The sequence below is a fragment of the Pipistrellus kuhlii genome, unplaced genomic scaffold (assembly GCF_014108245.1).
Source record: "Pipistrellus kuhlii isolate mPipKuh1 unplaced genomic scaffold, mPipKuh1.p scaffold_m20_p_2, whole genome shotgun sequence".
NCBI classification, from domain to species: Eukaryota; Metazoa; Chordata; class Mammalia; order Chiroptera; family Vespertilionidae; genus Pipistrellus; species Pipistrellus kuhlii.
Window position 1 is genome coordinate 83813684 of NW_023425515.1, and position 13723 is coordinate 83827406.

General features: G+C 41.0%; 1 protein-coding gene across 2 annotated transcripts in view; it reads left to right on the forward strand.

Moving 5' to 3' along the window:
* Positions 1-879: 879 nt before the first annotated feature.
* Positions 880-13723, forward strand: part of GBE1 (1,4-alpha-glucan branching enzyme 1) — a 285247-nt gene continuing 272403 nt past the window's right edge. Inside the window, exon 1 of one of the 2 annotated variants that reach the window (XM_045584062.1) lies at positions 880-1177. In XM_045584062.1, the coding sequence (XP_045440018.1) occupies positions 1047-1177 (131 nt within the window). In that variant the 5' untranslated portion in view covers positions 880-1046. The remainder of the gene's footprint in view (positions 1178-13723) is intronic. The other variant, XM_036444398.2, reaches the window with a different exon arrangement.

Consider the following 13723-nt stretch of genomic DNA (forward strand, 5'->3'; position numbering starts at 1 on the left):
CAATTGGTGGGTCCGATTCCAATGAGCTAGAGGCAAGTCAGCTGATGGGAATGAAAGAACATAAATAAATTCAAAGTGGAGGAAACTACCGAGTCTGTTTAAGCCAAAAGAGAGAATAATTTCTTGTATCACTTCCTTATGGCACAGCTGAATTCCAATATAAAGCTCTTCCCTTTACCACTTCTCTCATCAAGGCTAGTTTTGTCACAAGTTCAGAAACAGCCCAAGTAAAACCAATGGACATCAATCTTGGGGAAAAACGTCAAGCGTTGCTTATAATTTCCAAAGGCAGAGCAAAAAAAGGCAGAGTCCAACCACTCTTGCAATAGACGCTACACTAAGCTAAGCTTTGCTTGTATGTCTAAACTGGTTTAGTCTGATAAGGACCTTTTCAAAGCTGGTCTCCACTTGTTTTCTCTTTTAAGTCTGTTACACCCCAAACACTATTTTCCTGTTTCTAAGGTGCGGGGAGTGAGGAAAGTTCTCGCAGTGGCTTTAGTCCTCAGCCATCGCGGGCCTGAGGACCGCACACCAGCTCCGGGTCAGAGCACCCATTGCAGGATCCTCCTCTTTGGTGCAACTCAGGGGCCGGCGTTGACATCCATACTCGGCGGTTTCCCACGGAATTTATCTGTCTGAAGCACTGCCCTGACAAACCGAAGTTCCACGAACTTTGAGAAGAAAGTTCCCTTTCAAGAAAACTTATACCCATGTGCAGGGGGGTGTGTGTGTGCTCCCAGCCAGGACCAGGTGGGGGTTGGGAGGAAAGGCTGAGTTAGGTCCACTCGGACCCGCCCCCTGGGGTTCGGCCTGGAGGGGCAGAGGGCGGGGCGGGAGGGTGGACCCAGGGCGGGGGGACACCTCCGGGGACGTGCGCTTCCCCCCCGTAGCCCGGGCGCCGCTCCTCCCGCCGGCGGGGGCGGGCGGGCAACGTCGGGCTATAAAGGGCCCGGCCCCGCCCTCGCGCTCTCCTGGGCTCCGGACCCGCTCCCGCTCCGGCTCCACTCGACCCGCTCGGGCCTCGGCTACTCGGGCTGCGGCGGAAGATGGCGGCTCCGGCTCCGGCCCCCGGCTCTGAGGCGGCGCTGGCCGCGGCGCTGGCGGACGTGCCCGAACTTGCCAGGCTCCTGGAGATTGACCCGTACCTGAAGCCCTTCGCCCAGGACTTCCAGCGCAGGTACGGCCCGACCCCGCCAGGGTCTCCCCCACCCCGGCCTCAGCGCGGCGGGGCCTCCACGCGCAGGCTCAGGTCGAGGCTGACGAGCGCTCTGGCGCGTGGCCCCGCCCCTCCCATAAGCCCCGCCTCTCCGGTAAGCCCCCGCCCCTCTGGCTCCGCCCCCTCCCTGTGGGCGCCGTCCGGGGGCCGCGGAGGGCATCGCCTTCCCCGGGTGGGCGTGGGGTGGGCGCTGGTGATTAGCTCCCGCGGTTGGCGGAGTTGGTAGCGGACGCTCGGAGCCCTGGGCCGGAGGAGGGTGGGCTGAGCTAACTTTCCCCCCGCCCCCGCCCCCGCCCCCCTCGGAGTCCGCCTGAGCGCCGTGGAGGACGTGCTGGGGCTCCCAATGCTGGTCCCTCCGCCTGCGGGGGAGGCCACGCCGCCCTGGGCCTCCGACCTCCCGCGCACCGGAGGCCTGTGAATCAGCGTGCATCCTGCGTGTGTAACTGCGCTTAACATTTTTCTAGTTTATTTCATAGCAAATACTGTGATTTTTCATATCCATCAGGATTCTTTCTGGCAGCTCTTATTCTTTTCTTGCTAATATACCCCACCCTCGGAGAACACCAAGCCAATTCCTCCCTCCCCGAGGCGGATGAGTCAGCTGACAGTTTGGCATTGCTGCCCAGGAGTGGAGGGGGTTGGGGAAGGCAAAGGAAGGGGAACTTCTGGAAGCTGATTTAGGATGCTCTAGTTTCAGCTTGTCTCTTGCTGCAGTAAACTGGTGTACTGCCACTGAGTTGCTGGGATAGTCAGCTCAACTTAAAAAGTATAGTTTTTAAGATTATAAGTTATAGTACTACATTTGGTACGTTGTGATTTAATGGTTTCTGCGCATTTAGCCAAGCCACTTGTATGAAAACAATTTTGGCCACAGAAGGTACAAGAAACAGAAAACATCAAGGCAGAAACAGCATTGGGGATAATGAAACAGTTGATAAGGAATTTGAAAAAAAAAATCTTAAGTTCATGACCTTGTATTATCACTTGTGACTGTATTCAATTCAGCAGCTGTTTATTAAGGAGTCCTTAAGAAGATTCAAACAAAGTTGAATACAACATCTTATTCCAGAGTTGGTATATTCTAAAGAATGAGTGCTTTTCAAAGTAGTCACTTTGAGTTGTTGATCAGTTAATCAGATCATTAACCTCTTATGTAAGCCATATATATATATGTATATATATATATATATATATATATATATATATATATATATATATATATATGTAACAGCCTTGTGAAATTGCTTTCAGTATTTGCAATATTGCTTTCAAAGAAACAGTTAATAATCTTGATAGTTCAAGATTGGATTTGACATAGAAGTAGCCAAAAATTTCAGAGCAAAAGATGATGGTCAGACATTTTTGATGTGCTTATTAATGATGCCACCATGCTTTGTAAAATAACAGTTACGACATGGAAATGTTTTGTCAATGTGCCCTATCCTCCTGCTTTAAAAAAAATAATTACAAGAAGACAAACATCCCTTCTTAACTATTTCAAGTAATTCACTTCAACCCCATTAGGACTGAAGCAGTTATAATCCTCTTTCATGGTTTATCAGAGCTAATGAGAGGGGCCAAGGTCAGAGTAAAGAAGTGAGGGCAGCTCAGAGTTCTTGGTGAGAGGGCTGGTCCCATGGGGCCCTTCTGCCCCACCTGGATTCTACTTCCGGCCTTGGTTCTGAGAAATTACCATTTTCCAGCACACACACTCCATTTAGGCATAGCAAATAGTAATCTGGCGTTTGGCAGCAGAACTTTTACTGTTCACATCTGAAGAATAAACAATTCCTCCTTCATAAAGTTTGGTTTTCTGTACTTTTCCTATTTTCTGTTTATTTCTAACTAGAGGCCTGGTGCATGAGAAATCAGCCCAGCCTGGCCCCTCTCACAGTTCGGGAGCCCTCAGGGGCAGGAGGTGACCTGGCGATCAGGGGAAGGCAATGCTCCCATCACACCTCTGCTGCTGCCACTGCTGGCAGCACAAGCTTTGGCCGGCCCTGGTTACCTGAGCCTCGGGTGGCCCTGGGAGGTGGGGCAGCTGCCATGTAAGGCTTTTCTGTGCTTGGGCCTGCCCTGGGGGGTTGGAGGGCTGATGGGACTGGGGACTCTGGAGGAAGGTGGGTGGAGCGGCCATGCCATGTGCCTGCTGCCCTGGTGGGGCTGAGGGGACTGAGCACTGCCATATTTGGGGGCGTGGCAGTCAATAAGCATATTCCCTTCTTATTGGCTGTGGGCACCACCATCTTTGTGAGGGTGTGATGGTCAGTTAGCATATTCCCTCTTTATTAAATAGGATAATTCACCTGGGCAGTGTGCCTTTGGTCTAACACAAATATACAAACAGTCAAACATTTAGTGCAAAGTATGCTTACTAAGGATTGAGGAAAAATATGGACTGTAAATAACTATATATATCTATATCTATATATCTATATATCTATATATCTATATATCTATATATCTATATATCTACATATCTATATATCTATATATCTATATATATATATATATATATATAATATATATCCCTAATATGCAAATAGACTGAATGGCAGAACAACCAAACAACAACCGAACAACTGGTTGCTATGACATGTGCTGATCACCAGGGGACAGGTAGCAGGCAGCAGTGTGTGGAACATGGTGGGGTTCAGCCGTGGCGGGATGGTGGAGCAGGTGAGCGGGGGTGCCAGACCAAGGTGGGGTGCCAGTAATTGTCATCAGGGTGAGACTCTGGTGGTTACTGAAAATTCTTTGCTCCTGCTAGCCCTGGTCCCACTTGGCGCTTGCCCCTGCTGTCAGTTCAGGCCCCACTCACACCTGCTGCAGTGAAGCCGCTGCTTGTGTCCGTTGATGGCGTGCAGCACCGGCCTCGATCGCTTGGCACTGTCAGTGGGTGCGAGAGGTGGCTGCTGGCCCTAATTGCTCCTCAGGGCTTCTCCACATCCCCCTTCTCCTGAGGGGGTAATCAGGGCTGGCAGCGCCTCTTACACCCGCTGCTGGTGCCAGCCCCAATTGCTCCATGCCATCAATGGGTGTGAGTGGGGCCAGTGCCGTCAGCACATGGGAGCTGTGGCAGGGTTAGTAGGGCTGCTGGCAGACAGGGGACCAGAGACCGCTGTTTGGAGGGGCCAGGTGGGGGCATGGAGGATGGGCCGAGACCCTCTCCTGTGCCTACCGCAGCCTTGCAGCCCATACTTCCTTTCAAGGTGCACAAATTCATGCCCTGGGCCCCTAGTATATAATAATTGAGAGGGGGAGGCAATTTCTTTTTGGTGGACTATCTCATTCTTTCTTAACCAACTTACCTTCATTAGAAATTCTGTTATGCATATTTGTTGTTATTATTTATCTTTTCTGTAATTATAAAAATGTTGAATCAAGTGTGAGAATTAGTGAATTATTTTGTGTCATAAAATAAAAATTAGTACATTAGAGTGAGTGATAGCCTGTATGATGTCTCATTGATTACTGCCCATGATGAGATTTTTTTCTCTGGGCGCGCGCGCGTGCACACTCTCTCTTTCTCTCTTTCTCTCTCTCCTCTCTCTCTCTTTCACCTGTTATATATACCGCAGTTAGTTGCTGTGATCATAATTCCAACAGCTTTCTGTTTAAAACAATATTTATTTATTTATTTATTTTTAAATGTATTTTTATTGATTTCTGAGAGGAAGAGAGAGGGAGAGAGAGATAGAAGCATCAATGATGAGAATCATTGATTGGCTGCATCCGGCATGCCCCCTACAGGGGATTAAGCCCACAACCCGGGCATGTGCCCTTGACTGGAATAGAACCTGGGACTCTTCAGTCCCCAGGCCAACACTTTATCCACTGAGCCAAACCAGCTAGTTTGTTATATGTGGACAACTAAAACAACATTTAGTTGTCCACATATAACATATCAATGTGAGTTATAAGGGCTTTCCTCATGCCAGTCACTCAAGGATCTATGCTGATGACGGCTTTGTTTTGAAACATGCCTTTGCAGTGTCAGTGGCAAGGCACAGAGAACATGTTGTACTATGCACTGTTTCTTAACACCTTTTGCCTGAGTCACTTCTGCAGTTATATTGGCCAGTGCAAGTCAAATGTGACTTCTGAGCCATATAAGTGAGAGAGAGAATTGATATTGCTGAAAACAGCCTGAAAAACAATACAGTTGCAATAATACTTGTCTGTACACTCTGTTTAAAGTTTATATAAAGTTTATATAGTGCTTCACACACATTATTGAATTTAATCCTCATAATAAAACCAGAGGGTAGGAAGAGAGGGCATTTTTGTTTTTCTTGTTTTACAGATGAGGAACCTGGGATTTGGTGACTGGCTTTAGTTGACATGGATAGTAACTGCTGCAGCTGGGATTAATCTTTCTTTACTAAAACTGTTCTCAGCAAGTTCACAAACTGATTTCTTGGTGGTAACTTATTGGATACCTCCAGCATTGGACATTTTGGACCACTTCTTGGATCCTCAAAGCCATGATACTGCAGCTCTTGTTTTTCTTCCATCATCTCTGGTGGTTTCCTCGCAGCTTTTTCTGACCATTGAATACAGGATATTCTCAGGGCCTTCCGTGGACACTTTTATATATATTTCTACTTTATATACTTTTCCTAGCATTCTCATTCATCTCATGGATTCCTTCTGTGTGATGAGGCTACCCATATCTATCTGTACCCTAAATCTCTCTCCTGGTCTTAGACATATTTATAAATATCTTCATTTTGATGTCCTATAAGAATAACACTCAACATGTATAAAACTAAATTTATGTGTTTTTTATGCCACACCTGTTTGTCCTTTTATACCCTGTCTCAATGTGTGGTATCTTCATCTATCAACTACTTGAGTCTAAAACTTAAGAATTATCCTTAATTATTATTTCTCCCTCCTTTTCTCTTATTTCTAATCTAGTCTAGTTAGTCATAGCTTCTGTTTTTCTACTGTTTTCATCTTACTTAAGTCATTAGCATCTCTAGCCTGAATTACAAAACCAACCTCATAATAGTACCTCTTTTTCAAATTTTCTCAATATCTTCTCATGGCATGCTACAGTTTTGATATAAAATGTCTGTGTTGTGAGACTTAGTTTTTGATGTGGTTACTGATAACACAAAAGCCAAACTACAATACTTTCCAGTTCTGAATAGTTATCAATGTAAAAGCTATTGCTAACAAAATAGAGATGTTCACTCTAATAATACTTAACACATTTGAGCTCACAAAAACCTCTCCTCCCATTCTTGGGCACTCAATCTGACCTGAGGCTCTCTCAAACTTATTCCTTCAGTGATTAAACCTCTAGTCTCAGGAGTATGGAAGGATCTAATTAACAATGATTTTCTTGATTTTCTCTTTATTTGAACATATATTTCCATTCCCCAGATTGTCACACATCACCTCCTGGTAATTAATGCTTCTCCTCTTTCCATCCATCCTAACATCCCCAACATTTTTAGCTTCCGGTGAGTTGACCTAAGACTCAATAGTATGGAAAAGAGACAAAGGGTCAAAAGACAGTTATTCAGTCATTTGCCCATTCAAATATTACACTGTTTCCTCTAAGCTAGATATGGCTCTACAGACTGAGAATACAACAGAGAGCAAACTATTAAGGGCCCTCCTATGAAAGCAAACAATCTCATGGAGGATACAAAAGAGCAGAAAGACAGCTAACTACATTACAGTGGATGATTACCCTTAGGATGGGGTGTTCAAGTTGGTAGACAAGCAATGAGAAAGACATTTAAGAACAGGGATAAGTTAGGGAAGGCATACTCGAAATCTCTAAGCTGTGCCCTGCAGCATGTGTAGAGATGTGCCATATAAAGCCAGTGCTGCCTAAGTTGTGGGCTCTAAAGAAAATAAAATGTCAGTGACTCCAATGACTCTTAACAGGCAGGAAAGAATAAGCAGATTGCAAGATGTACCTGGCCTGTTTTTTTTTTTTTTACTAGTAGATTCATTTGCCATTTGCAACTGAGATCTTTGCTAACTCAGGAGCCATTCCTGAATGCTCTGCAGTGATGGACAAAGGGCTAAGACCTCTTCTCATTTTCAGAGTGCCTTAAAATGACTTGATGGAGCATTTTTGTTTTGTTTAGGCTCTGGCACTTGCTGCACTAACTCCTGAGAATTGACACTTAAAGTCAGTGATTTTCAATTGATGTGCCCCAAGAATTTTTGAAACTTGCAATACCTGACTAATTAGTCAGGGACACTGGCCCCTTTTCCCTCAGATCATTAAATAAAATAATGACAACAGCCAACACAATAGCCATCCAATGTGAATGCCATGTCTTGAACCATAAATATATAGACCATCTAATAAAATTGTATATTTTTGGTCACATTACATAGTAAGGTGGTGTCTGTATCTGATTAGTTAATTCTTGGTACTAGAAATCCTCATATACAAGTATAGGCACTTGGTTTTTTGAAAAGTTTCTTTGGAGCAAAAAAGGTGGGTAAATACTATTATTTTTTGTAGAACAATCTTCTTTTGTGGTGATGTCTGCTCATCAATAGATGCTCACTATTGCTTTGAATCCAGGGTTCTTTTGTGTTTAATATTCAAAAGGAGCCCTATTCTCTTCTGTGTTTATGGTAACAGGTATTCAGTATATTGACAAAAGGTAAAACTCCACATTGAACAGGTTATTATACAGTCTACATTCAATAATTTATTATACAATTCCATTGCAGTTTATTTTACACTAGAAGCCTGGTGCATGAAATTCGTGAATGGGGGGTGTGCGTCCCTTAGCCCAGCCTGCACCATCTCCAATCTGGGATCCCTCGAGGGATGTCCGACTGCCAGTTTAAGGGACTGGGCCTGGACAGGCAGTTGAACATCCCTCTCACAATCCAGGACTGCTGGCTCCCAACTGCTCACCTGCCTGCCTTCCTGATTCCCGTAACTGCTTCCACCTGCCAGCCTCATCACCCTAACCACTCCCTGCCAGCCTGATTGATGGTTAACTGCTCCCCTGTCAGCCTGGTCACCCCTAACTGCTCTCCCCTGCAGGTTTAATCTCCCCCAACTGCCCTCCCTTGCAGGTCTGGTCCCTCCCAACTGCCCTCCGCTACTGGCCATCTTGTGTCCACATGGGGGCAGGATCTTTGACCACATGGGGGCAGCCACCTTGTGTGTTGGAGTGATGGTCAATCTGTATATAATTGTTTTATTAGATAGGATAGAGGCCTGGTGCATTGGGAGTGGGGGAGGTGCAGCTGGTTTGCCCTGAAGGATGTCCTGGATAAGGGTGGGGATTCCCTTGGGGTGTGGGGCAGCCTGGGTGAGGGGCCTGTGTTGGTTTTCAGGCTGGCCACACCCCCCCAGAGACCCAAGCAGAGGCCCTGGTACCTGGAATTTATTAATCTTCTACAATTGAAACTTTGTAGCCTGGAGCGGAGCCAAGCCTTCTGCTCCCTCTGTGGCTGGCAGCTACAATATTTCTGTTGGGACTTATGTATTTTCTATAATTGAAACTTTGTAGCCTGGAGTGGAGGCCTGGGCGGGCCAGGGTGTGAGGAAAGCTTGGCTTCTTCCATTGCCAGAGCAACCCTAGCCTCCTGCTCTTTCCAGCTACCAGCTCCGTGGCTGCTGCCATTTCTGTTTGGATTTATGTATCTTCTATCATTGAAACTTTGTAGCCTTGACTGGAGGCTTAGGCCAGCAAGGACAGGCAGAAACTTGGCTTCTTCCATTGCCAGGGAAACCCAAGACTCCCTTCTGCTCTCTGTGGCCATAGCCATCTTGGTTGGGTTTATTTGCATATTTGCTCCTGATTGGCTTGTGGGCGTGGCTTGTGGGTATAGTGGGGTGATGGTTAATTTGCATATTACTCTTAATAGATAGGATTGTTTAAGATATGGTAACTTATAACTTGTAAAACTTGATTGAGTTTTGATGTTTGAATGATAATAATATAGATTCTAAACTGTTTCTTCACATGTAAAATGGAAAAATATATAAAATTATTGCTGTGACCATGTTCCAAGTATGAGAACAAGATAAGGCTTGACTGTCCTAAGTGCTAAATAGTTTTAAAATAGTTTCAAAATATTTTATTAAAATGTTTCTTTCTCTGTAAACTATGGATGAGACCTACCTTGTAGGTGTGTCTGGAAGACAAGAATACATGTAAAGGTGCTCAGTAAGTAAGTAACAGTCATTTAATGACGACGATAGTATTAGCAAACTAACTTTCTATCCTAAATGTTTACTAGAATATTAGTTTCAGAAAATTTTCTTATTTTTAGCTTCTTTAATTCAGTATCCTGAATTCAACCATCAGATAAATAATGTGACCAGAAATTTCCCTCAACTTGTTATTTTGCTGGTTAATGGCATCTTTACGTTAGGGCGTTCCTTCTTTTTTCCCAGTAGAGCAATTGTGTGAATGAGGTGAGGAGGTGGTAATTTTAATCATAATGTAGTAGAGAAGGAAAATAATATGTTTAAACTTTGATCCTTAATTTGGAAAGGCAATGAGAAGGCAATTGCCAATGTACTATAAGCTGAAGGCAAGATGAATCCAGGATATAATGAGCACAAAGCACCTTTTCCTGAGAGAGGTAAATGCTAGCCTGCAGAAAGTCCAAATCACTCTTCTCTTGATCTTCCTTTTCTGTCTTTTTCTTTCATCTAATTGCTAAGTGGTCATATTATTGGGCATCAAACAGCTGCAAGGATTTTTTTTTTTCTCTCTTGAACTCTAGATGGTTGGAGGAATGGTCACGGTGAGTTTACTAATAGCAAGAATAACTTTGAAAATAAGAAGAAAAAGTACATAATAGCAGCTTAAAAGTTTGAAAATGAAAGAATTATCCACTGGGGTCTGAACATATAATGTGTTAATAAGAAAATAAAATGAAAGCCTATGTCTTGCCTTATCTTTTTTTTCTTCTTCATTTGATGAATTTAGTTAACATATTTTTAATACATTTGATTTTATAGTAAGATGATACAAAGTAATGGAATATTCATGTGTGTTTTAGTAGACCTATGGAACAATAAGTTAAAATGAGACACAATATTTAGGAATATACTCCTAGTCTATAGTATAAAATATGATAATCAGAAACCAAGTCTACAAATATACTTTTTGTGTAGGTAAACTTGAAGTTTGCAAATATGTCAAATATTTAGCAAGTGTGAATTAAATTTCATTTTTTTTGTTTTGTTTTTTACCAATGAAATCATGTTAATGTTATCAATCTAATTCATTTTTATTTTCATAAATAATAAGCTACTAACCAAAGGTTATATTTAATTATAAATAGTTGTATAATGAACATAGGTTCTTTTTATAGAAATATGGTAAAATCTATTACACACTTAGATCTGTGCACCAGAAAACTTAACACACCCTCAATTTACACACAATTAACAAACTGAGTTACTTACAATAGAGATTTGTATTTTTACAAAGAAAGTGGAGTTATTTGGTTCCTAGCAAGGACCCATCATTTTTTATCTTCGGCTTTACTATCATTCGCTTATTGTCTTTATTTTTATGCTTAGAAGATGGGAGGGCACATCTAGGAGCATGTGCCAGCTCACTGTGTTCATTTTAGCTGGTTATATATTAATTTTTCTATAAAATCCACCTAATTTTTTTATTTACAAATTATCGACCAAAATTGTGCCATAGTCATCCTCAGTTGAAAGTGTGCCTGGATAATCAAGGCGTTTAGTTGCACACACATCCACCTGAGAAATGTCCTTTTGCCTCATTCATCACAGCTCCCCAGGGCTCTTTCCTTTGCTTCGAAGGAGAGACTACATCTGGCTAAAGATGAAAAGTCCTTGAGAGACCATGTTGTAGTTCTCCATATACCAAGAGAAGTAAACAGCCGTATCTTTTAATATCACCAATCCCGGGATCCTTACTAGACCTGACTGTTTTCCTGGACTCTTCTCTTGGCAGAAAATATAAGGACTTTTGGCCGCCCTATTCCAAAACAAACTGTTCTCTTTTCCTGTCACCTGGCCCCAAAATTTGGGAGCATCCCTATCTTCTTTTTTTAAATCATAGATACTTTAATCTTAAAAAATATGGGTGTTTTTAGAGGAAATTAGTTACCTAATTACTAATAACTTTTATATCCTCTGGGTTCATTAGAAACAATCTGATTTATTAAGTTATTTGGAGAATATAGTGTTTAGATTAGAAAGAACAACTAAATTAAAGATGTCAGCTAATGTGCCCAATCTTTAGAACACTTTATCTTTTGTTAACTAATGACATACAAGCTTATGAGGGCTTTAGCATTATGCCTCTCTGTGCTTTTGGTTTTTAAACCTTAAGATGTGTGACTATTGCCAAAACCGGTTTGGCTCAGTGGTAGAGCGTCGGTCTGCGGATTGAGGGGTCCCAGGTTCGATTCTGGTCAAGGGCAAGTACATTGGTTGCGGGCACATCCCTGATAGGGGCTGTGCAAGAGGCAGCTGGTCGATGTTTCTCTCTCATCGACGTTTCTAGCTCTCTATCCCTCTCACCTCCTCTCTGTAAAAAATCAATAAAATATATTTAAAAAAATGTGTAACTATTGTCTTTCACAATATACCTAACACAGACTTTTAATATAAATACAGGATTTTGTCATAATAGACATGTTTACTGTTTTGTTTCCCTCAATAGGACTAAAGAGCAATTTGTGGAATAATGAAATTCCTGTTTGATGTTAGAATAGAAGCCCAATTATCTGGGTTCATATTTGTTTTCTTTCCTAAGAGGTTATTGGTCTATTACCCATGATCATTCTATACTACTAATTGGAGATCATTAGTAACTAATGTCAGATTCTGGAGGTTAAAACTATTTCATGTTTGTCACTTCTGTACTTTTTCTTTAGTTCTTTCAGCATTAAAAATCTCTGATATACTTTTTTTTTAATTTATTTTTTACAAATGCAAGTCTTTCATTTTCTTAACCATTTCTTACACTGGACAGTGTTGTTTTGTTGTTTTAAGTTGTACTTGCTAATGATAGGAATATAATGAAGCCAACTGGTCTCTTTTTGCTTCACTTCCATAAAGAACCTTTTACTGAAAACTATATGCTATCCCTGCATATTATGTAAACCTCTACTCACAAATACAACACAGAAGCAGGAAATGTTTAGAAACAAGAGTATTATAAATTTTCTTGTAGCAGGTTCAAAGAACCTTTAAAAGTATTTACAAATATCATGAACTTAAAGAATTGTCAATTGTGTTAGACTGGAGTTTTAAAAGACAAAATGATTTTGAAATAATTATAGATTCACAGGAAGTTGCCCAAATAGTACGGAAAAGGCTTCAGAAGGTTTCTGTATGGCTTGCCAGTCTTGCCCTTGTGGTAATATCTTTCTTAACTACATGTATTACAGTATCAAAACCAGGAAATTGACATTAGTGCAGTCTATAGATCTCATTCAAATTTCACCAGTTTTTATTTTTTTTAATTTAAAAATTTTTTAAAGTTTTCTCAACTTTTATTCTGTACATTTCAAGTTTCACTATGAAACAAATAACAATTCCAAAACAAAATGATATGCAAGTTTTTAATTTTTTAAAATTAATTTATTTTAACTTTATTTCTATTTGTGTCTGTTTTTAATTATAATTCATAATACCCAACTAAATTAATATATAAAATGGCTATTTGAGATGATCTTATTTGTGTGTATACTTTTTTGTAATTTTATCACTGGTAGATATTAAACACTACCACAATGAGATACATAATTATCTCATCAAAAAAATGAATTCTCTCATTCCTTCATATTTATACTCTTTACTCTTCCCTTGCCCCTAAACATTGGCAGTCTCTGATCTGTTTTACATCTGTATAATTTTTATTTTATTTTAGAATGTTATAATATATAATTTAAATCATACAACATGTAATCTTTGGAGATTGCCCTTTTTTCACTCAGCCTAAGGCCTTTGATAACTGTCCAAGTTGTATATATCAATCAATAGTTTGTTCCTTTTTGTTGCTACATAGAGTATTTCATTGTATAGATGTATCAGAGTTTATTTATCCACTCATCTGTTTAAGGACATTTGGATTGGTTCTAGTTTTTGTCTCTAAAAAATATTGCCATAAAGCTAAGATATGAATTATTATGGATGAGTTTTATTTTTCTGGGAAAAATGCCTAGAAGCGTGATTGTTGGGTTATATGGCAAGTGTATGTTTAGTTTTCTAAGAAATTGCCAAACTACTTTTCATAATGTTTGTAACCTTTTGCATCCTGATCAGAAATCTATGAAGGATACAGTTATCTGCATTCTTGCCAGCATTTGGTTTTGTCAATTTTTAAATGTTAGTTGTAATACGTATGTAGTGATATATCACTGTGATTTTAATTTACCTTTTCTAATAGCTAATTTTATTAAAAAGTCTTTTAAAGTGTTATTTGCTACCTATATATCTATTTTGTGAAATGTCTTTTGTTAATTTTTTAACTAGGTTGATTTTTTTTAAATTTTTGAATTCTAGTA